The sequence below is a fragment of the Patagioenas fasciata genome, chromosome 2 (assembly GCF_037038585.1).
Source record: "Patagioenas fasciata isolate bPatFas1 chromosome 2, bPatFas1.hap1, whole genome shotgun sequence".
NCBI classification, from domain to species: domain Eukaryota; kingdom Metazoa; phylum Chordata; class Aves; order Columbiformes; family Columbidae; genus Patagioenas; species Patagioenas fasciata.
The window spans coordinates 134,579,911-134,604,516 of record NC_092521.1 but is presented as its reverse complement, the minus strand read 5'-3'; the positions used below and the strand labels follow the sequence as shown (position 1 = coordinate 134,604,516).

Sequence of the window (24,606 nt, the reverse complement as noted above, 5' to 3'; positions counted from 1 at the left end):
TACTATATTGACCACTTGCAGCCATCTAGGGCTAACCCCTAATAAGAGATTATGTGTTTTCTCCAGCTTACCTGCTTCATTCTAAAGCTCCTTCAAAGACCTGCAGTGAATGCTACATCCCATTCTCCTTCTGCCAGTCTTCACTGCAGTTTAAGTACAGTCTCTATGGCCTTTTCTGTTCTCTTAAACATTCCTGTCTTAGACAATGAGTAAAAAGGGAGAGAGGAGAGTCCAAAGTACAAGCCACAATAGGTCTGACATAGGAATGTAGGCTTGGAGAGGCCATGGTCAACTGGAGGCTTTGGGAATTTGCTGTGCACAAAGAGACTCTGCAGCTCCCAGGCATCATGTTTGTCCCTCTGTGTGTGTGACAGTGCTGGCACTATTGGAATTTGACTCCCTGCAGAGCAGCAAAGGGTCTTTTTGACCTGGCAACTTGGTGCCTGTGAGGGCCTGCAAAGGGCCTTGTTGGGTCACCAGCTGCAATCCCCAGCTGTTGCTGGCCACCATGCCATAACTCCTGTTATAAACTGGTCAGGTCCATTCTAAAATAGCATCTTTTCTGGTTCTCTCCTCATCTATTGAAGAGCTAATCCTGAACCTCCCTGCTGTGAGCATTAAAAATCATTTTGTGATGCCCAGCCTAAGTTTATTCGCAGTCAGACTGTAACTCTCATTTGTGAATCCATTTGGCCCTTAATGAACCAGCTATTTCCCTAACTGGTGTTTATTCCACTAATATGTTTCTCAAGAAGTCTCGTTTTCACAGCCTTTAGACAAAGACAAGCTGTTCTAGTCTCTCAAATAGGCTGCACATGTCCCTGGGCTGCCCTCACTGGTCTTCTCTTTACTGTTTGAATTTGTTTGGGTTCTTTATGAAAGGAAAGACAGTTTGTATTAAGACACTTTTATTTGTTACTCTGTTTTTAAAGGACCAAAATGTCAGTTAAAGAAATAAAAAGCATTGAAACCGTAGAATGTGTGTCTTCTTCCCCCAGTAATGTTATCTGTGAGGTCTTTTGTATCTTCTCTGATGGAATCGTGAAGACGTTTGTGCGCTGCTGTCTTAGAGAAGGAATGCTGCAGCTCCAGCAGTGCTGCCTGGCGCTGAGGAGCCTCCCAGCTGGGGAGGCATTCAGGCAGTGCTGTCTCTCTTGGCCCATTCTCTGGTCTCCGTGCAGACTGACATGCAGATTCTGGAAGGGATTTGAGTTCAGGCCTTCCTGGCGTCTGAACACTGCAGGAATGCTGTTCTTGCAGAATTGATTCATGGGGACGTCGACCTTGAAGCAGACGTGCAGTGCGCCCTTCAAGAGGTCTCGTTTGTGAGAGACTAGACAGAAATGTTTCTTCCTATATGGAGGAAGGAGCAGGGTTTACACTGTCATCTAAGTCTCTTATTTTAGCAGGGACTACAACTAGTGAAATGGTCAGTTGGGATTTCCCAGGCAAAGGGAAGCAGCCCAGATATTTGTTACTGCCTTGACACCTAGTGAGCTTAGAGCTGGTCTTTATGTTTGGGAAAGGAAAATATTCTGCTCTACCCCAATGCATAAGATAAAAATGTCTTGTGGTCTCTTCTTTCTTCTATAAGCATCTGTCTTCCATTTATGATCTCTTAAGCAATATGATGGTATAAATAGTGATTTGCATTGCTGTGTTTTTAAATTCTTTTAGGAACTGTTGCAAGTGGGACTGAGGATGCTCACTGGGATGTGGCCTTTTAGCTCCCTCAACCACAGTTTGACTCACTGCTTGAATACTTTTACCCTGTGTTAATCATTTGTACTGTTGAGGATTCAGATACTGGTACAAAGCCACATTGTATAGGAACTATTCAAACATAAAGTATATTTGAGTCCTGTAGCCAAAGAATGGACTTCAGCAGCTACTGTGCTGGACATTCTGAGTGTTTGATGTTTAATGTGTGTATGTTTTAAGTGAAATAATGGTGTTCAGATAAATCAGCATGGCCCAGGGTATGCCTCTGCCAATCATGCTTTGGAAGCCAGAAGGCAATAAAACTGCTCAGTTTGAATTAATTCAAGCTGGTGGTTTGGATTTTCATTTCCAGAGGCCAGCTGTTGAAACTGTTCTTTGTAGTGTTGATCATCATGAAGTGAAATATTTATTTCTTCATCACACTGGAGAAAAAGGTGGGCAGCTTTTCCATTTCAGATGCAGGGATTAAATTATCAGTAGCTTGCAAATGCCATTTCAAAGTGGATTTCCTTACCTGGACTTATTTTATTTTATTTTATTTTATTTTATTTTATTTTATTTTATTTTATTTTATTTTATTTTATTTTATTTTATTTTATTCCAATAGGAAAAAGAGCAGGACAATTTGGGGACTTTTTATCCAGGGCTGTTTTTGGACTATATGAAAATGACAGCATCTTACTTAGTCACCCTACTTCTTGTATGCTTGTGCAGTTTGAACTTGGAAGTGCTGTAAAGCCAGCAGTGCTGTGGCAGGGTGAGTAGGAATCTATTCCTTCTCTTTTACCTGCAGAATTCCTTAGTCAGTTAAAATAAATTAGATGTGTGTACGTACTCTGCATAACAATGTGGAGGCATCAATGAGTGGCTTAAGCCATCACAGGTAATGTTGCATTAGCAAAAAGCAGCTCAACTTGCTTTGCTGTGCTTATATACCACATTATGCTTTGTTTGGAATAGTAGCATTTCATACAAGTAGTATCTTTTAACTTTTTTACAGGCCACACAGAATATAAAAATTGCTGGAGACAGTAAACATGGAGTTTTCCAGTATCGTTTTATACATTCTTTAGAGTAAATCTTTGAATTAAAATAGCATCCGATAATGTCACTGATGCACCCTTAAGGAAGAAAGGCAAATCACGTAAATGGAGGAGGATGAGTCATGGAAACTGTGCTGAACTCTTAAACTGGTATAGTCAGTAAGGAGGAAAGAGCCTGCAATGGTACTAGACCACTTATCAAATACACAACGTGCAGTGAAGACAGTGAGTTGGTGAGTTCAGTGGTGTTGTCCTGATTAACACCAGCTGAACATCTATGCAGTGTTGTAGTCTCTGCACTGTTCACATGAGAGCTGCCAATTAGTTTTATGGAGACTGTTACTCATACTTCTCAAGGCAAAAGGTTGTTTGAATTGCTCTCATGTGTCAGTGGTAACTTTAAATGATAAGATAAAAATAAGCAGATAACTTTCCTGTCTGCAAACCCTGAACAAGTCATTAATCCATTACAGAAGTTCTGTCAACCAGCTGCGTCAGGACTGGTTTAGTATACAGAACTTTTGCCTCTGTTTTAGAGCGAGCCTTGCCCTCTGCTTAAGTATTATCAAAGGGAAGGCTTAATTATGCCTGATGAGTCCAATAATATTCTTGCAAATATTACCTGTGGTGGAAGCATGAGATGCTTAGTAAATGCAGTACTTACTAGTTCCACGTCGTCACCTACTTCTCCAGTTAATCTGCCAACTTCTTTCAAGTAGTAGTTATCCAGGATAAGGGGATTCATAGGACCTCTTCCTTAATGGAGACGTATTTTATTGTCACACATTGTTATTGGTTAGGAAAATTAGAATTAATGCACAGCACCCCTAAAAAAACTCAGATAATTTACAGTTTGTGTCGCTATTGTTACTAAATCACAAAACCTGAATTTCTTTGAGAACTTCAGGAGCTAACACTTCGTGGTCTTTCATTGTTATCCCAAGTGAATTAATTTAACAAAAAATGCTTACCTGTGAAGTCCCGGCGGTATGTTGTGATCCCCAGAGCCCTTTCAGTGTTCCGTAGCATATTGGTGGTTCTTGCAGAAAAGTTATGTTCTAGCTCATTAACAGTGGAGTTGGGGGCCACTGTCTTTGGTGGTTTTGGGTAGTATATTTGACCCTTTTCTTTAGCAAACTTAGGAAGCTGAAGGATGAGAAGAAATAAGTAAGGCATAAACCAGATATGTGTGCTGGATGGAAAAGACTATTTTAAAGGTTTGAAATAACGGGTGTTGCGTCACCCTCCCCTCCCCTGAGTATCTGTTTGGTAAGTGCTAATAAAAGGAAAAACGTGATGGAAAATTGTCTTCAGTATAGCATTACTACTCAAGTGGAAGATATAACAGGTACATAATTTTGCTGAACTCAATTCAAATAACTTGGAATCAAGTTCTCCATGGTAGCCGCACCTAGGCAGAACATAACATGTTATATAAACTTTATATTGTAGTTACGTTTATAGACTGCCTTAAAATGGACTGCCGCTTTTGTTCCCTTGCCACCTCTGTAAGATTGTGTGTCTACAGAGGCTGCATCTTTCTTTTTTCACTGCTATTTTTTTCTTACTTATGACTTTTATTTGCCATCAAACTTTGGGTTACATCACTTGGGGAAGAGAACTAGTGTTTAAGCAAACTAAAGAATAGTAGAAACATGACCATTCATGAACAGATTCACTCTTCTGTTTTATGGACCAGCCCAGTCTCCCTCCTTACACTGCGGAAGGCAAGGCTGGAGTCAAAGACTGTCCACAAAGAGAATGTTTTCTTGGAGGCATGGAAATAGAGTCACTGGCCTGTCAGTGTTTTGTCAGGACTTGCAGAGAGGTAGGAGGAGCAAAGATTCACTGCTGCCCAGACCATTTCTCTGAAGGGCTGCAGAGCATAATCTGGGCTTCTGAATGAAGCCCCACCCTCCCACCCCCCCAAACATGTGGTCAACAGCTGTTATTGCTGCTGTTTCTTCTGATTCTTATCTCCAGAGCTGCTTGGCTAGGTTCAGTGAGAACTAGTTAGTACGTAACGGACTCCAGTCACAGGACAGTCTGCTGATTCTTATCTCCAGAGCTGCTTGGCTAGGTTCAGTGAGAGCTAGTTAGTACGTAACGGACTCCGGTCACAGGACAGTCTGCTGTATTCTGATCTTGTTTATACAGGGTGCTTCAAGAAGATAGACCCAATTTGAAATCCCTATTGCTTTCAAATTGGGTCCATCTTTTAGAAACATCCTGTATATTGCGGAGGTGGCTGAAAACTCTTTCTAAAGCTTTTCACTCTGTATGCATGATGCCTAATTCATGGCCTGCCAGTGCTTGGGACAGCACAGGAGCTCTCTGTGTGAAAATGTCTCCCATGAAAGAGATACAGAGAAGTTTAATGAAAAAAGGCATTTTGCTCTTTTTTGTATGAACTACATACTTGGAAGTATCCGTGCTGTCCTGGCCAGCGCACAGCCTTCTTCTGGGAGTCAGAAGGGATACTGACAACTTCATGCCTATATGGATTACCTATAGGGGAAATATATAACATGTTCTAATAATGACAGATGGATCTTCATTTTAAGCTCGAGATGTATGCACACTATGAAGACATCTGTGCTGGTGAAAGAGGTTCTTTCTGTGAGCTGCTGCTAATGTCTCTTCTGCCTTTGGAGATCGACCTCGTGGATCTGCAGGCAGAACTCAGTTTCACTCTTTTGGTACAAGATCAGCAGGGTTCTGCCTCAGTTTCCCTATTTACCTGACAACGATGCTGTCAGCACTAACTGCATAACATCTACTCTGAGTTTTGTAAAGGTGAGATGTAGAAAAGGCACAGAGCTTTTAAATACAACTTTCCACTGGCAAAAGTCACCTGAGTGTGATCTGGGTTATTTGTACTTACCCAGAGACTTCTCCTTCAGTCACTGAGAACTGGAGTGTCCTGATCTCAGAAGAAGACAAAACGTATGAAGGGAACAGCAAATTAAGTTAGAGTATTTTCTGAGTGCCTGTGGTAGCTACAGCCTTAGCCAGTAATTCTGAACATGCAAAGCTTTGCTGGAAATAGGTCTTGGCCTCTAATGATCTTCCTGTTGTATAAAAATAGGCTTTGTAAGCCCATCTCCACATGATTGGTGTTTCTTAAATTGACCAATGACTACTCCTAGCATTGCGTATTCTGTGGAAAGATTTTGGGTTTGGATGGAGAAATACTCCACTAAAAATGGTTAGTGTACCCAACTATATACATAACTGTTACAGCACTGTGCCGATGACTGGGAATGGCAGCTAATTAGTGCAAATTGACCTGCCACTTAACACTATCAGCTTTTCCTATGCTGAAAAGCTTCTTATCCATGCAGGTATATGCTCTTCTGTTTCACACAGTTATTGCCAACCCCTTCCCAGCAGGTGCTGCTGTGGTACACAGAGGTGCTGGCTTTCTCCTGTCCCAAATCCCCCGTAACCCTACGTGGTCAGTGGCTGCCAAGGACTCCCCATTCCTTCATGCAGTTCATCTTTAAAGTCTTCCAAAACAAAGTACCTGTCAAAATCCCAGTGTATGAGAATGCCTCCAGGGAAAAGCAGAATTAGAGGAAAAAGTTCATGCCCTTTTCCTCCGATATATTATGTAAAACACTCTCAGGGTAAAATACTGCTGGGGTTAAAACCAAACACCCCATGAAGGTTTATGTGGTGTTCTGTAAATAATGAATCAGCTCAGTCTTCATAAGGAAGAAGAAGAATAGTTGCTTTTTCTCCCTGGACCTTGTTCTACCATCTGTGTAGTGAGAAGATACTTTAAATCATTCAGCCATTATTTCAGGGATACCTCTGTTGTCCTCAGCAAAGATATGGCAGGCATGACTTTGGCTCCAAAATTGTTAGTTTTTCACACCACTTATGAATTTTTTTGCCTTTGTCTTGTGCTCTATTGGACTATGAAGAATTATTTTTTCAGACAGAAGGCATCAGATAGACTAAATGATCCATCTTGCTTTTGTGGGAATTAACAGCTATGTTTAGAGCTCTGTTGGCTTCTGAGGCTACAAGGTGTTCATGTGAATTTATTCATAATTCTTAGTGCTGAGGTATCCTCCATTGAGACTGAAACTATCAGAACATAGAGCTGTAGTTTAAGCCAAGACACTTAGCTTGACCACCTATATATTCAGAGTCTAGTTCTGTGAAGCTTCAGTAGAAAAGAGTCATGACTTCAGTAGTGTTTCTAAGTAAGTTTCAAGAAAAATGGTAAACCAATAGTGTGGTCTTACCTCTGGTCTTGCCCAGGATGACCACATCAAAAGGCTTGGTAGGGATATTGGGATGGAAAGGCTGATGACTGCTTGCATAGACCCCAGTGTCTCGATCCTCAGGTGATCTGAAGTTTGGGAACATGGCATACCTAGAGATGTGTGTCTGGAAGGGATGAGAGCTGGGAAACGGCAGGCACAGTGGTCTTGGGTTTGTTTGAGTTGGCAGGAAGAAGGACAGAAAAAAAGGAAAATTTTCTGACTGTGTTTCATAGAGTTTTAGCATTCAGTATGACACTTTGCAAGAAGTGAGAGAGATGTGAAAATCAGAAAGGCAATATCTTAGTTCTTTAATTCCCTCTTGCTTGCACTCTGCAAAGAGCTCATGATGATTCCCTTGCAGCTTTTTTACATAATCAGTCATATGAATTCACATTTACTTTTATGTGGCTTAAGGGGAGGAAAGTGTGGACTTCTGATTCTTGCACAGCTCCAATTAATAGTAACGGAGTTTGTGCTTTTGAAATCAATATTTACCTCTAAAAATACATTTGTTTCTGTGAGGAAGGAGGATAAAGCTAAACTGGAGAGTTTAGAGGATACTGAGAACCAGGATTTCATGGAGTCTCCATGTTCTATGGCTGTTCATTTCAGCTTTTGTTTTTTCATTATAGAATAATTAAAAAACTTATTAAAATCAGTGGAATCCTGAAATCTTCTGAGGAAGATGAAAGCAGTGGTTTATTCTACAGTCTGTTTAAAAAAGATGGACTAAATTTCAGAGATATCTGAACTTTACCACAACTGCATAGAACAACTTACTGAGAGCAAATGCCTTTCTCCAATTGCTGTATAGACCAAAGTCACAACCTTGTTATACAGGAGCCAAATTAATTCAATTCCTGTGGCCATGCATGATGGCATAAAAAGATGTCTTACCAAGCTGGGCTTTTCTAAGGCTTCTGTCTCATAAATCTGCTTTATACATATTCTAGATCCCTTAGCTGTGCTTGGTAGATGTTCCCAAACACTTTAAGTCACGTGAGGTAAAGAGGCCATGAACAACACAGCCCAGAAAACCAAATTAGCCCATAGGCAAGTCAGCAAGATCAGTATTTGTTAGGAGAGTGGATGTGCTGGACAAACACTGCTAACCTCCTAAACCTCTCATTACATGCTTCATTCGAGAGAGTTTTTTACCTATTAGTGTTGCTGCTGCTTATTACCAAGGAACTTGCCCTGTGCAGTTACAGCTGTAAGAGGAACAACTCACTTTTTATTTCATTAAGGAAAAATAAAATATAGCGTAGGTGAAATGTACTTACTTAGCTGAACTGTCTGGTGGTTTACGAAGCCTATATTAGGGAAGAAAAATAATAAATAAGTTACGTGAAGTGATCCATGTTCATTTGCACTGCATTTTATCTGAATCAGTGCAATCAATATACACTAGGGACAAATCTGTATGTAAGCAGTGCAGGCAATATTACTGATACTGCTCATTACATGACTGTGTTGCCAAGTGCAAAGACTGAGGAGACACCAGGAACAAGTCATGTACAGACTGGCTTTTTAAAAGGAGTGAGGGAAAAATCTCTCCTCTTATACTTTTGTGTAATAAGCTCTATATTAATTAACAATGGTATGTGCTATTAGTAAAAATTAATCTTTTTATCAGTAATACAAACCAGAAAACATATCCTGTTTCTGCTTGCAGAGAAAATACTTATTCATTCCATGCTTATAAATTATTTATAGTTTACCATGGAGACTTATTTTGTGCTTCAAGTAAATTTTAAAAATGGGATCAGAAGAAAACACTAACTTTAAAGGGCAAGAATTTAGTCACTGAGGCTAGCTAAGAGTCTCTCGGCAATTGCACCAAGTCAGATGAATGTCTAAGGCTAAAAAATTGATTAATTTATGTAATGGTTCTTTGTGGTATAATGAAAAAAAATTAAAATGTCTGAAAGACAATGAGTGGTTCACCTGGAGCTCTGAAATCTGATGTATTTTGTGAGGAAGGCTTAGTTACCAGGTCTTGCTTGAAAGGGTCTTTACTGTGTATGGGTAGGAGAGGTTGTCTAATGATAGTCTTTTTTTAAGCTTTATTATTTGTACAGTGATCGCACAAAGTTTCTCGATTCTACAAGCCGTACACCAAAATCTCCATATTGCCCAAACCGCTTGTTTTTCTCAATGAAGAGAGGGATGTCCCAGATTCATTCCCAAGCAGGAGATGCCGATAATTTCTCAGAGGTCCTCCCCTTGCTCGGTTCGAGGACAGAGCTGTGAGGGATGTTAATGGGCCCCATGCGGACTCCATAATTTCAGACTGAGCAGTTCCTCCCACAGCTGGGATTGCTCAGCAGCCTGGTTGGTGACACAGCCGTGACAGGGGAGCTGCACCCACGCTCTGGTCACGTCACCTGTGACTCAGGCGCTGCAACTTGGCCACTCCATCATTGAAATAATCTTCGTAAAATAGGTGTTGCGCAGTTGCAAAGATGAAATATCCCCCTTGCTCAGAGCATTTAAATACAGTCCTGTGTTTCTTTCTTTCCAGATTAGCATGGGTGTTTTGAAGATAAACTTCAAGTGCCTGATCATTTTTTTTTGCGTGTTCTGATACAACATGCAGTCATGCATTTCATTGCAAAATCTGTGCTGTGATGCCATGGGACTCAAGGGCGGTCAACATGAGGTGTGATATCTCACAAGTTACCCTGATAGCATAACTCATGCCTCAATTGAGCTGAACAAAAGATCTGCTTTTAATGTATGATGCTACAAAGATAACAGGACTTTCTCAAAGTGTTGGATTCTGGCAACCATTTGTGTATTGTTACCTTTATAATGACCTGGGACTCTGATGGAAACCTTGTGTCTGCCTTGAAAATGGAGAGCTTTTACATAAATAACCATGCTTACAGAACAGCAATCTTTAAAAGTTTATTCCACAGATACTTCTCATTGGTTTTCCATTTCTACAGTTAGAACTGGTGCTGTATGTCTACTGGTGCTGTATGTCTACTGGTGCTGTAGATGTGAAGGAAAATAGTTCTTAGTGTTTATTACAATTGTAACACAATGTGGATTGAAAATAAACACTAAGAAGTATTTTCAGTTTCCATTTCCATTCACATTGTGTTACAGCAAGAGCTCTACTTTTCTATAATCCATCCATTCTGGGTGGATTCAGGTGTTACAATGTGAACTGTTACATTCTTCATTGCATTAATTGGACATGTTTCTGACACAAATGTGCAAAAATAAGGCCAGTCTGTCTGCTTTGTGCTCTGGCGTGGCAGAACTAAAGTACTTTTGTAGAGTACTTTTCGTGGTAACATCTAAACTTAAGGTAGCAATAAACTAAGGATGAATATGCATTTTCATGACTCTACTATGATTTAGAGAAGTTTTGTGAGCTCAGGTTGTAACAGCCAGCAAAGCTTTGCATTTTCAAAGGTAGACAGTTGTTTAGAGTGTTCCTTAGATTTTCAAAACTCAAACTGGGTTAATCAAGCCTGAATCCACCCAGAATGGATGGATTATAGAAAAGTAGAGCTCTTGCTGTAAGAGAAGAAAAGAATAGCAGCTTTTCCAAATTTAGCACTGAGATGCTTTCGCCAGAGTTCTAGTAGATTTTTGCTGGAGTCTACCAGTATCACACAAGAAACAGTTGCTCAGTGTTATGTTGTCTGCCCCTTTATGTTTGGTCCACAGAGGATATGAAGTCTATCAGTCTGTTGAAAAGAAGTCAGACTCAAGCTGGAGGGACTTATGCTCCCGGTTTGGAAAGGCCCAGAACAAATCTAGGTAGTGGTCCAGATAGACATCATCCCATTTCCATAACAAGGAGTGCACTGTGACCACTTGTCAAACACTTTTGGATAAAAGAAGCATAAACCAAGTTTCATGTGTGAGAGAGTATCCATATGGAAACACTGGCTTCATCTGTGGTAGCTCTGCAGCTCCCTGCCTGACATAGTGCCAAGCACTGGGTGCAGAGACACTTTTTCAGTGATGGTAATAAAAGAACCTGTATGACCTTCAGGAGGAGCTCCCGCTTCCCACTATTTTTCTACTCCCTGGCACATGGTAGGAGCCTCTGAAGAGCTGTTTCTTCTCTCACATGTGGCATTGGCCTGAGGGTGATGCAGCGTGGGGAGCCTCATGACTTTCAGCTTCTTTTCTAGACGTGGCCAGAGAACTTTTTGTTGCTCTTTCTTGTTAATTTACCACCAACTCAGTAAATTATGAAGAGAATAAGATGTATCACTCCTGCCAGTTTTAACAGGAAAGAAATTATGATTGGAGAATAGACTGTTTCATGGTAGCAAATTCACGTTCTCTGCAGCCCTTTATTCTTTCAAAGGGAGACAATCACTTCTCTTGCCTAACCTCAAAACCTGCTTGGTCAGGAACTGGGGGACAGCCAGAGGAATGGAAGTGGGCTGTGGCATGATAAACGGTGAAAGCAGATAAAAACACCCATGGAAAACAAACAAACAAACAAACAAGCCAGTTTTGATTCATTCAGTGATGTCACTGAACTCACCAGAAACCTCATTGGTGTTACTTGTCTTTGGAAAGATGGCTGCAAATGCTCCAACCTGATGTAGTGCATGTGTGTATGTATAACTAGGGTTGCTGGCAGTGGCCGAAGAGTGTTTTTCAAGGCCCTTCAGGATTTTTGCAGTCTTGTTTGGTGTGAACTTGAGGACTCATTATACCTCTAGATGGGAAGAGGCAGCTACTTCTCTCCAGTACATTTGACTGGGAGGGCATATGTATGTGTCCCACTGCTAATGCACTTACAAATGCACATCTGCAGAAATCCAGTGGTTCATTTTAGTGAAAAACTGCACAAGGATATGAAGTGTGCTTACTTAAGACAAAGGCATAGTTGTTCCATGAAAGTGTACAGAGTTATTGCAAATGCCTGGTAATTCATTTCCCACAAAAGACAGTAATGGCTCAAAGAAGCCCTCACAGGCTATAAGGTAAATAAACTGAGTGTTAATGGCTCCCAGGTAGGCCTGCAGAGCACCACTTGGAGAGTATTTTTCAGGAAAGGTTCCATAAGGCTGTCACTGCTTAATAGCCTCTGACAGCAAGAAGAATATTTGCTCTGAAAGACCTTGGGCAGTGAATGTGGAAGATTTTTTGTGTGTGTGTGTTTCACAGCATGTTGCAGGTTAAGATGTTGGTGCAAAATAATGGAGAAAGTACGTCAATGTGCTGTTGATCAAATATTCAGAGTCCAAGTTTGTGTACTTTTCAGTATGTACAGGGCCAGAGTTTGATCTGCTTTTGTGTAAAACCTCATTCCTCCTTATTTAGCTTGCACAAGGGCATAGAGTCCAAGCAGTCCCTGGTTGCTTCCTTTTAAGGAAGCAAATCCCCAGAAAGGTGCTGTAATCTGTGCCTCAGCCTGTGCACGTGGATGATCTATTCTGGTGACGAGCTGGGACAAGGAACGCTCTTGCTGCGAAGTGAGTGCGTCCCAGAGCATCCTTCACTAAGAAGCATTTGAGGTTGGCCAGCCTAGGAGTTACTGAAAGCACAACAGGACTCCTACCCCACGCAGAGGGCAGTTTTAAATTTTACTCCACAATCTGTCAGTTTTTCTGCTGTTTCAGGGATATCGCTATAAATGTCACACAACAGGATGCTTACCTGACTAGCCAGTCACGGTGGATCAAATTGTTGCCCAGCATCATTCCATGGCAGTCAATGAAATTTTCTTGAGGATGGATTAGGTAATAAAAGAACCACCCAGCTTGACTGTGCAACATGGGAGTGCCCACTTTACATGAATGTTGGCTTTAAAACAACTTTAAAAAGTGCTCCATTATTTTACGGGCCAGTTCTTGTCACTTAGTGATTAGGAAACTTGCAGGAAGAAACTTGCGGGGAAACTTGCTACTTCCTCGTAGCTTGTAATCAAATTCTGCAGAAGCAGCACAGCCAACGCCTCTAATGTGCATTGCTGGTCAAAGGCCATAAGCTGTCCCAGTAGAAAGGAATTTTGGCTTGTGCACTGTTGTAGGTAACCACACTCCTGCTTGTGCAGCATGCTATAATGGGGCAATAGAGAAGCCTGCAAAGAGCAGTGGATTGCAAAGAGCAGGGTTGCAGGTTTCCTCGTGTAGCTTCTGTGGCCTGTTTGCAATTAGCTCTCCTGCTTTGCTCCAGTGTCTGAGTTTACACAAAGTGGGGAGTGGGTACCTTACATGCAGGGAGGCTAAAGGAAGAGTGGTGGAGTCAAACAATGTGTCTCATGGCCCTATAAAGATAACTGAGAAATCATCACAGAATTATTCTCAGGTTTCTAATATGCTGTAGTTATCAGTGCTAATATGAGGGGTGTAACATGTTCTTTCCTCTGCTTTTGAAGAATTTACATTTACACTTTAAATTATCTTAATCTAAAATCTCAGCAGTTTGGTCAGATTTAAGCGTTTTGCTGGTGCCATCAAGTGGCAAAATGTTGGATTGCAAAACTCCAGTAGCATCCAAATTCACTCAATCTGACATGTCTTGAAGAGTAGCGGTGAGGAAAATAATCCTTGCCAATCCTCCTCCAAAAATATATACTAGCAAAATGGACTAAAATACATGTGGTGTCATGGTTCCTTTAGTTACTTGAGTGTAATGTGGATTCTAACTAGTAGAAAGACTAATATTTTTTAGTATTGGAAGTTGATAAATATGTGCAGCCTGTAAAGCAAACTGAGAGACTGTTGTTGGGAGATACTAAACTGAAGGGGTACAATGCCATATTCTGAGTTTCCTTCCCAACTGTGTTTGCTCTCCTTTGCTACTAGCTAATCCCTTTTTACAGGACATGGCCCTTCAGATTTCATATCATATCTGCACTTCATATCGTATGTGAATAATATCACCAGAGTGGAATGAATATTCAGTTTGCTGTTATATGCACTAAATTCACAATCTGGTTAATGCACTGTTTAAACTTACAGTTCATCATTCATCCGCATATCACTTTTTTTCAGCTGGGTGACATAGTATTGGTCAGTGGGAAGGCTCCTGTGCAAAGAGAAAGCATAAGTATATAAAGCTTATGTTCTATTTGCTTATAAACATCCCAATAATTGGCTATGGTTTTGTCTTGATTTCTCAGATAAAAATTAATATCAAAACTCCTAGATGCTGCCAGTGTGGAAATCTGTCCTGGGCTTCAAAATTTTAGGTCCTGCAGGGCTGGATTTGGAGAGGTGCTGAGCACCCCTGCCTGAATCTAAAGTTCCTGGGAATGCTGAGCATTTCCCCCTGTGAACGCCTGGCCCTTACAGCCCCTCACCACACACCCCTAACACTCAGTGCTGTGGGAATGCGCTGAATGGGGGCAGGTGCCAACCTTTGATCCTGTAAGGAGTTAAGTTATTCCTACATTTTGGGGATCACGTTCAGCTTATTCTGATGCCAAAGAGCTTCCAGAATCCAGCCAAAATGCGTGGTTCTTTTCACTGAAAAAAATCTGAACAGAAGACAGCACCATACCCATCTTTGAATTTAAAAGCAATCCTGGTTATATGTACAAGTTGGGGGATGAAAGTCTGAATAGCAGTCTTGCAGAAAGAAATCTGGGGTACAGTGTGCCCTGGCAGCCAAAAGGGCCAGCTGTGTCCTGGGGTGCACCAAGCACAGCACAGCTGGTCAAGGGAGGGGACTGTCCCATTCTGAACTGATGGAGCCCCATCTTGAGTACCATGTGCACTTTCGGGCACATCAATATAAGGACATTAAACTACCCAAGTGCGTCCAGAGGAGAATGACCAAGCTGGTGAAAGGTCTCAAGGGCAAGACTTACGAGAAGCAGCTGAGGTCACTTGGCTTGTTCAGCTTGGAGAAGAGAAGGCTGAGGGATGACCTCATTGAATCCTACAGCTTCTTCAAGGGGAACAGTGGAGAGGCAGGTGCTGATCTCCTCTCTCTGGTGATCAGCAATAGGACACAAGGAAATGAGATGAAGCTGCATCAGGGGAAGCTCAGGTCAGACATTAGGAAAAGGTTCTCCACTGGGAGGGTGGTCAGCCACTGGAACAGGCTCCCCAGCAAGTGGCCATGGCACCAAGGCTGTCAGAGTTTAAGGATCATCCAGATAACACTTAGTCAGCAATGAAGAGCAGGGAGTTGGACTTGATCATCCTTATGGGACCCTTCCAACTTGAGATATTCTATGATTCGATAATCATTGTACAAAGAGGCTAGTTTGTGTAATGCAGAGGAGAGCAAGGACAGGAATGCATGTTTCCAGCCTTTGAGTCATGTTTAACCATTGGACAGCCATGCAGATGCCTAGTCTGCATCTTCCATTCCTGTTCTCCAAGGAAGCTTGCAGGGCTGAAGGCTATCTTTGAACTTCTCCAAGTTAACCCTAAACAGCAACATGTTCTCCCCAGGCTGGTAAGGTCCTCTGGCTATTACTTGCTACTGTTTTTTTAATGTTGGCAAGGAAGAGATAGGAAAAAGTAGTATTAAGCAAATAAAAAAGGATGATTCTGCCTTCAAAGGGTTTTTTCTTTTTTCTTTTTTTTTTTTTTTACTAATGCTGTCATGATGAACAAGAAGTTTTGGAACTAGATTCAGTGGAAGTAGCACAAATACCACTATATTCAGTATTCAGAAGAAAAAATCGGTTGTGGTAAGAGGCCAGGAGAAAAAGCTGAGCACTGATTTTTCATGTTTATGCCTATAGGATTTGTTGATGCTGTAAATTAGGCCAGTAGTGACATTTTTAAAATCAGGAAGGGTGTTTGGGACAGCAACCAACAGTAAATAATTATCAAATGACGGGGGGAAAAAAAGAAATTTGGAACTTAAAGTGTTTCAGCAAAACACTGAGATTTGTGGGTACCAGTATATTCCCACATTCATATTTAGAGCGTTGTGAAAAGAGCAGAAGCTTAGATTGCCCACTTTTGGAATGCAGATATTTGCACATCTCAGTCTATGTTGCTATCTAACCAGTTGGTATTCTGTCTGTTGGTATTCATTTTAAAAACACTTCACATAAACATTTTGACTGTGAGGAGTAAATGTCTAACCTACCTTGGCCAAGGGAATACACCACTACCATAATGTTGATGTCTTTTGACGAATGTACAAGGAGACTTGTCCTTTGCCCTGTGGTCTTCTGGCAGCGCAGGCAGTGTAATTCCTTCATGCTCCCTTTCAGCTCCACAGGGAAGCTCGCAGCAGTGAAAGGATTTCCTGAACTCTGTGTATCTGAAAGAAAAAAAAAAAAATGCAAATGTCCTTTAATGGCAGCAACAGTGATGGTTACTTGAAATCTTTTAAATAATGACAACTTGCATTTATTTTCTTGGCTCTGAGTTACTCAGCCTTGTTCTGGGTAATGCTATTATGATGAACTGGCACTAGGAGAACTAAGTACAACGGTGATTGGTAGTTGTTTAATGAAGGCTGAATCAAGTCCATTATGTTTTGATCAGTGAGAGGAAGAAAGAAGAGGATAGATACATGCAGCGTGTACATCTTACAGTGTAATTGTGTCTCAGCTGCCAGCACATAGATACCTGCACTGTCCCTTCAGTACTACCTAAGTGGCATATGGACAGTGGATATATGCAACGGCACAGATGAAAGCTTTAGCATCTAATTCGCACTGATTTCAGAATTTATTATTTGTGCCTCTGAAAACCTCCCCTCTCCATCCCTAGAGAGGAGTGATAGGTGTTGCTGTTTAGTAGCTGTAGTTCACACTGAATGCAAGTTGTGTCAGGCACTTCACATGGATGTGCTAGTGCCTGAGGATATACAGTACATTTCCATACATCTGTGTCATTGGAAATCAAGCAGTTTGGTGTGTTTAGGTGTATGTTCACCTCACATAGTTTTGGTTCACAGTGTGGTAAAGATGGACACTGAACTCTCAGAAAAATGAAAGCTTCCTTTTCTTTTGGGTGGCAGCAGTTTTCCAGGCAGGAGAACACATGCACAGCCAACCATCTTCTAAAGGAGAGAAATTCTGCAAGGAGCAGGGATTTTGGACTCAATGGTCCTTTTGGGTCCCTTCCAACTTGAGATATTTTATGAGAGCCAAAGTGAGTGATTTAAATTTGACTTATTTGTCCAGGATTTTCTGAAAACCTTATCAAGGAAGTAATGAACTGATGTCATATGTGATGGGGATGGTCACCTTTCAAATGTTTTACTGATGTGCTGTCTTCATTCATATGAAACCAGAGAGAGTGATGTTTAGGTGAATGGCTTGGGAACCAGCAGCCATGTCTGTGTTTGTTGTCAGCCCTTGCATCATTAGTTGGCCCTGATTCTTGCTTTAGCTAGACCTCATCTGTACTACCACCTTTTTTTCTGTTATTGGCTGTTTCTTTATGGAAGAGTGAAGCAGTGAATGTGGCTGCAGAGCAGCAGCAGTGCCTTTGTGACTGCAGTGCAGCCACTGTGCTGCTCTCCCAACAGTGGTCAATCATGTAGATGCACCAACTCGCTCCTGATTAACTTGGGTTTCTCTGCCCTGTGCTTCAAAGCGTGGTGCTACTCTAGGTTTCCTGATGGAGCGAAGTGTGTCAGCTGAGGGAATCCTTGTTTAAGCAGAGATGTCATTAAACTTTGCTAGTGTTGATCACTGCTTTGGAAGCAGAGGGAAAGGGTGCTTTCTATTAAGCTATACGGGAAAAAAGTGCCACTCTGCAGTTATTATCTGGATTCAGGCTTACAGTGTTTTTCAGGTGTAAGGTTCCCCTAATTCTGACTTAGTCTTATATTGATTCAAAGGTAGAATAACATCACTGAGCCCACATCTCCTAAAATGTGAGGGAAAGCAGGTTTGTTATTATGTGGCTATGAGCTTTCCACGAGCATTACAATCCTGACCTTTGTTTCGACTATAGGTTTTCAAGGAAGAAAAAATAAATGGCTACAAAAACTTCTCAGGGTACAAACTGTGGCAGAGTCCTAGATACCTAAACAGGTCTTAGGGAAATCTGTGGGAGAGATCATGAGCTACAACACATAGACAGTGCTGCTGTGTTGTGTTTTGTTATCTCGGTTTCTCAGCAGTGTGGTGCCCTCCTACCCTGGAGCTCCTTACGTGCGGCTCAGTGCTACTCTGCTGCTGCCTGATGCTGTTCCTTTATCCATTTTACCAGGGTGCAAAGGCCAATATGTCTTGTATGATGAACCAAAATAAGAATCTGATGTGCCACAGATTAACAGAAAGCCAACTCTCACTGAAAACATTAAGAAATCATTCCTGATGGCTATCTGTAGGTTATTAAGTTGCAGAACAACCACTTTACCTTAGACATAAAGAGAAGCAGTGCACACAAAGGTTTGATTATTCATTCATCTCAAACAGGACTTTGTTAAGATTAAAATGTTTCTAAGTCTCCTTCCCACAATGAAACATTTATAGCTGATATTGATCCAGTGATGCTGAAGATCTCAAGGACTCACAAAAAAGTGTCTCTGACCAGAGAAGATGAAATGAGGGCCAGGCTGAACAACGTTTTAAAGAGTGTATCATGAACAACCCTTAATAGTCAATGATTTAATAGAGACTGTTACCATTTCTAACTTCCATATTTGTAGGTTTGTTCTAAATTCTGACAGCCAACTTCCAGCTTTCTGGCTTTTTTGTTCTGACAGAAAAAAAAACAACGTAGTGCTAACCTTTTGGGATCAGAACATTAGTTTGCTAATGTCTCCTTTATTTTTAAAAAGTTACGTTTTCTCCTTCAAATTTGTTTTGTTGTGGGGAGCTCAAACCAGAGTGTATGAAATCAGTATTTTACAGTCTGAGCTTGTGAGGGGCTCCAGTAACTGATCTCATCAGTGCACAAAGCCGACACATCTGAGGGGATGCATTGTCAACAGCTTCCAGACAGTCTGCGGAAAGAAAGTTCTTAGAGGGACAGGATTAGGACCTGCATCTCTATGGGTTCACATAGAGATAGGGTGTATTCACACTGTCATTTTAATTTGGATCAGGAATGCACTTTTAACATGAATCTCCCAATGGTCTCTATTTTGCAGTGCCTTGTTCTTGGAGTACATGAACTGAGTTCCTTCTGGATGAAATTAATGGGAAGATGTGCTCCAGGAATGCACCAGAAGAGCACTGCAGGCACAATTGGAGCCTCAGTTGCTGGAGTCACGTTAGAGGTAATCCGAAGTAAAGAACACCTGAGATGCTTTTTTTTTTTTTTTTCTGGACCTCAGATTCTCAGCACCAACTGTTTTACTCTGCTTATTTTCTCCTGTAGTCTATAATACTTGCCAACATAGACATAGTCACTGAGCAACACACTGATATTGGAATTCAGTGAATTTTTTTTGGGGGGTGGGAATAGCTGAACTTTTTAAAAATTAACTCTTGCCAAATAAACATATAAATAACGATATACATCATCTTAGTATATCAATGCTGAATCTGACTATCTGATCATAGGGTAAAATCCTTGGAGTACCTTCTTTGTATATATAGAACCTAGCCTTATACAAATACACATATATGCCTCTGGTTATTCAGGGGCACTGTTTATCTGTGCAAATATTGGTAACAAATACTCTACTCCATGATGATAATTTAATAAAATTCATGGACACATTATCTTTAAAAGCTGAGAACAGCTATGTTCTATTTATTTGCCTGTAATTATGTGACTTAGGAAAAAATGCACCATTCTAAAAACATGCATGATATTGTAAAACATGCATGATATTGTAAAACATGCAGCCACCCTCTTTTCAGTTATAAATTGGTGAGTTCATGTGTGTGTTTTACATGGCTTATTGCCTGTTTTACCATGCAGGCTTTTTCCATTCACAGAGGAAAGAAATGTTACAACCTGGCCATGTTTGTTTCTTTTTTGTGTTTCGGAGTTGGGTCTGAAATAGCTGTCATCTGAAAGATGTTTTGCTGGTGTGTTCAGATCCTTTTGCTTTTTGTGTAGTCAACATGAATCTTTCCTGTACATTCACTAAAATTTAGCTAAGGCCTGTCATTCAGTAAACTTTCAAGTCTGTCAATAGTTAAAATGGTTCAGATGGAGATTCACCCAAATTCCTGTAATACGAGGAACAGAACAAAAACTTGCCTCAGGGAAGATACGTAAGTGGGAAGCATCAAGACACACTTTGACAAGTGTGATAATCCAATAATATCAAAATACTCTGACTGATGTTGGAAATGAGATGTTACAAATATTGGAAGAAGTTAGCAGTAGTAGTAAACTGGAAGGCTATCAGTAAGATGAAAAACTAAGAGTTGATTTTCCTAACAAAAGAGAGAAAATCTCACGTGAAAGAATACTGTAGTACTTGAGGCTAACTCTGGAATCTGTTATGGATGTAAAAAAGAGAAATTTAGATCCAAAAAGTTTTGTAAGGGGTACTGAGAATCATGAAGGTTCAGCTTTCCAGAACTTTAAAAACTACAGGAATTCTGCTGTATCCTGTGCCTTAGATAACAGTACAATTAGGGCCTGTAAAATACAGTAAAAATACTTCGATTCGTGAAACTTCCTGATTACACATTGATGGCTATGAAAGCAAAATGCAGGCTTCCCATAATTTTAAATTTAAATTTTAAAGTTTATCTCCATATTTCTAGGTCAACCTGTAATCTAGGGAAAAACAGTTCAAACCAGGAGCAGATCAAAGAATAATATGAGAAATGTTCGTGATCAGTTTGTGAAATACGCTAATTTTTCCAAGTTAGAAGTACAATATACTTGTTATTTTTATTCTTTACAAAAACTGTTTCAACAGATTTTGAAACCTAAAGGCACAGTATGACATATTTTAGCAGTTCTCTTTTCAGCTTCAATCAACATATTTCCCAGGGAACTGACAGTCGTACAAAGCAGAAAATGTTTTGTTTCATTAAAACAAAAAGAAAAAATTGTGTCATGCCAGAAAAAAGTAACTGTTAGAAAATACTTTTGGTAACAGCAAATGCATATCAAATCCTTTTAACGGAATCATTAAACCTTTACAAGTTGTGTTCTTACCTGTCTTGTGAGACAGTTGGACGAGAAGGAATTTGAAGTGGGGTTAGTACCTCATTGGACTCGTAGGTTCTTGATAAGATTTCAGTTCCCTCAGTTTCTCTGTGGTAGTGGGGCTGGTCATGTAGCAGCATCATGGTTTATATTTGTGCTTCTAGGGGAAGATGCAAGCATGAAATACCAAATATCAAAGGTTTTGTTAGTGCATCTGGATGCTAAGGAGAAAATATAGATGAGTTCCACCTAATTCTGGCAAGTGTCAACAGGAAACAATGGTTGCTTTTGCTACTGCTACTGATTATTTGTAACAGGTTACAAAATAAAACAAACAAACAAACGGAAAAAAGGAGGCAGAATAATAAGGTGTGATACTGTTACTTTGTGTTACTGTTGAACATAAGCTAGAAATAAACTTTCAGGTAATGGGAGGAGAAGTTTGGACTTGTCCTCAGAAAGTCTTGCTTGTGAAAGTCACGCTTGGTGAAGCTGGATTCACTGTAAAGTTCCAGTCCCACTCTAAAAAGGATGGAGTTAAATCCCTGATACTTTTAATATATTTTTTTTTCCCTTAATTGCCATGATTTTTGTCTTCTACCTCTGTGCTGAGGGCAAGTGCTGTAGTCCTCTTTTCTTGAGTGAAGTTGTATTTGAGCACTGGTTGGTTAGCTCATTTTGATGAAAGGTGCTGTGTTAGTTCAGCATAAAACATTCTGTTCTCTAGAATGCCATGCAGGCATTTATATCAGAACAAGTTCCCTCTGCTCTGAGCTGCTCTGTTGTGTGAGAAAAAAGTACCAGGACTTGTACTTTCTACCCAGTGAAGCTCTGGTTCACAGCATCAAGGGTCTTCTCTCAAAAACCGCCAGCAACTTCTTAGATGAAGTATTAATATGTGAAGAAGCACTGCTGCTTCTTCCCCTCCACCAAGAGGCAGCACAGCATTCTCTGCATCTGTGCTCTGCTGCTTCTGGGAGAATCCCCAGTTTTCCTGAGAAGCCCATTTGCTCTATGATGAGCCCAGTAGGGTTGTGTAACTTTTAGTAGAAGTTCACAGGTACAATTTTAATTTGCTCTGCTCTCCACAAGCTGTGACAAGGCTCCTTTTGACTAAAAACCAGTGGTTTATCACATGGAGAAGGCTGAGAGGCCTTTATTTTACCTCCTTGCGTTTCGAGTTGTAACTTTAAGGTATTTCTGCATTGCTCTGCACTTAATGGTCTGCTAGCTTTTGGATGTGGATCTTAGAATGGCAAGAGGAGTCTGAGGAGAGTCTCAAGGAGAAAGGAGCAATATGGATTCATCATACACATTCACTATCCTCGCTTTGGCAAAGGTTTGACAAAAAGAGTATTTTGATCTAACCCTCTTCTTCTCAGGCACATGTCAGTGAAATGCAAAACATTTTGCTTCGCCTTATTAAAATAAGGAACTAGTTTAAAAATATTTGAAATATCTTGTTATTCTTCTAGGATGTCTCAGGGTTTGGGCTATGTGTATTGTAAGAAAAGAAGCTGATGTAGCATGGTCAAGTGAAAAAATTTGAATTAATTCTGTCATGCTGGCAGATTTTAGAGTGTTGGGTGGTCTGCTATGGTAGCTACATGACCACTATGGGAATCATACTGATGATTCAGAATCAAGTACTACTGGCTTGCAAAGAGAAAAATGTTCAGAATTACTGATTTGCAATGTGCAAATGGACAAGAAACAGAAGCCAGACTTCCCTTCCGGCAGATCTGTTGTGGTTCTGTACTGTTCTGTGCCGTTCTGAGTCCACACAATTCAGACCCTAGTGGAATTTCCTCTCTATCCAGCTTCATCAACCTTTCTGGGAAATGTATTTCTGGCTGCCAGAATTGCAGCTGTGGCCTGTGACTAGTAGCTTTTTTGTCCCTTCCTGTTGTACTCATAGGGAAGTGCCACCGTTCACAGCTTCTCCTTACAGCTGCGTGACAGCAGCTGCCCACTGAGGCAGGGATCTATACCACCAATTTCACTGCACCAGCCTCCTGGCATTTCAGGCATCATCCATAGCACCAGACCTTGATTTGATTGCATTCAGCTCCAATTCCACAACATATGTAAAGATTTACATGCATCTGCAGTCTGACCCATCATACCATAAAGTCATCGAATCATCAAATGTTCTGAGTTGCAGGAGACCCACAAGGATCATCAAGTCCAACTCCTGTCTGTGCATAGGACAACCCCAGAATTCACACCATGTGTCTGAGGGTGTAGTGATGCAGCAGATTTCAGTCTTGCTAATTAGATTCAGCTGTTTCCTCTTCAGCTTTCAGGTTAGCACACTGTTGGCAACTGCAAGGTGCAAGTACTTGAGTGAACTTTAGAATTGTGGAGCCCTTTCTGAGCTTCATGGACACACCTGCTCTGGTTGAAGTGCTTCTGGGTGCAAGAGTGGGTACCAAAGCCAATTCGACAAGTGTTGGACAAGACTCTTGGACAGGCTGGCAAGAATCCTTGGAGCAGGAGCATGACAACCTGTTGCCGTGAAGGACAGTGTCAAGTAGGAGCTTGCCATGTGTCCAGTTTCCAATTTTGTCTCCAGAGAAAAGAATGGCCACAGGGGCAGCACAAGTCAGCGTGCTGGAGACTTGTGAGAGCTGCACTTTATGAGATGATAGGATCCTGGTCCTATGGGCCTTCAGGTCAAAGAAACCACAAACAAGAAAAAAAAAATACAAGAATAAAAAAACCCAACGAAAACAGGAAACAAAAAAACCCAGTGAGACTGCTATCATCAGCAAGTACCACAAATCCTTGTGAGATGATAAAAGAAGAGTACCACCTGAACTAGGTGCTAGGACCTCCTCACCCCTGAACCCAACTCCACTCCAGAAACATGACCTGGAACCTGCTCTAGAACCATCAAGTGAGCTAGAACCCACTCTAGACACCCCGCCACCTGTCCAGATCCCTCTGTACAGCCTTCCTGCCCTCAAGCAGATCAACAGTCCCACCCAACTTAGTGTCATCTGCAAACTTACTGAGGGTGCAATCAATCCCCAACACCAGCCTCACCAATAGATAGCAGTTCATACCCCCTCATCAGCAGGGTTCTGAACATACACTTCCCATGTCCCTGCAGCTGCACTAGTCCAAAGCCACTGCACAAATCCTAAAACCTGCCTTAAGTTCCAGAAGCTTAGGTGATTACGCAACATTTCCAGGTGGCTGGCTTGAGAACCTCAAGTTCCCAGCCTTTGACACCTACCTTTAGCAGCAGGATCCAAAAAAAGGGCCAAAGCACCCCAAGGAACAACACTCTTTGATCCAAGACATGCAAAAGGACATCCACTGTCTGCCCAGTTCTTTTCCCTGGGTCCAGTTCCTTGGCAGAAGAAGCCAAGGGGGTTGTAGCTCAGTGATGCCACTCAGGCTAGAGGGCTGGCAGTAGATAGGGGAGGATAACAGTAAGAGAAAGGTGATGAAGTCAGCTGGAGCCAGGTGCTGGCAGGACCAAAGTCCCAAGTCCTTATTGATCCAGGGGAAATCACCCGCAAAGGAAATCACTGATTGCCAGGATGATGTCTCTCCAAAGCAGGAAGCACAATCATT

General features: G+C 41.2%; 1 protein-coding gene across 1 annotated transcript; it reads right to left on the bottom strand.

Annotated features, from left to right (window-relative positions):
• Positions 1-942: 942 nt before the first annotated feature.
• On the bottom strand, positions 943-21,164 carry SPMIP4 (sperm microtubule inner protein 4). The gene is made up of 9 exons (XM_065830484.1): positions 21,031-21,164; positions 16,082-16,258; positions 13,988-14,056; positions 8,326-8,355; positions 7,022-7,206; positions 5,183-5,273; positions 3,737-3,837; positions 3,430-3,521; positions 943-1,353 (listed from the first exon to the last, which is right to left on the bottom strand). Exons 1-9 carry the CDS (start codon positions 21,162-21,164, stop codon positions 943-945), a joined length of 1,290 nt encoding a protein of 429 aa, XP_065686556.1.
• Positions 21,165-24,606: the final 3,442 nt, after the last annotated feature.

What these genes read in the sequence shown, in the direction of transcription:
- SPMIP4 (XM_065830484.1), bottom strand. Translation starts at nt 21,164, where the DNA reads ATGATGCTGCTACATGACCAGCCCCACTACCACAGAGAAACTGAGGGA. An exon ending in CCAACTGTCTCACAAGACAG is followed by an intron (nt 16,259 to 21,030) that starts GTAAGAACACAA and finishes TTTTTCTTTCAG; the next exon opens with ATACACAGAGTTCAGGAAAT. An exon ending in ATACCGCCGGGACTTCACAG is followed by an intron (nt 3,522 to 3,736) that starts GTAAGCATTTTT and finishes GTCTCCATTAAG; the next exon opens with GAAGAGGTCCTATGAATCCC.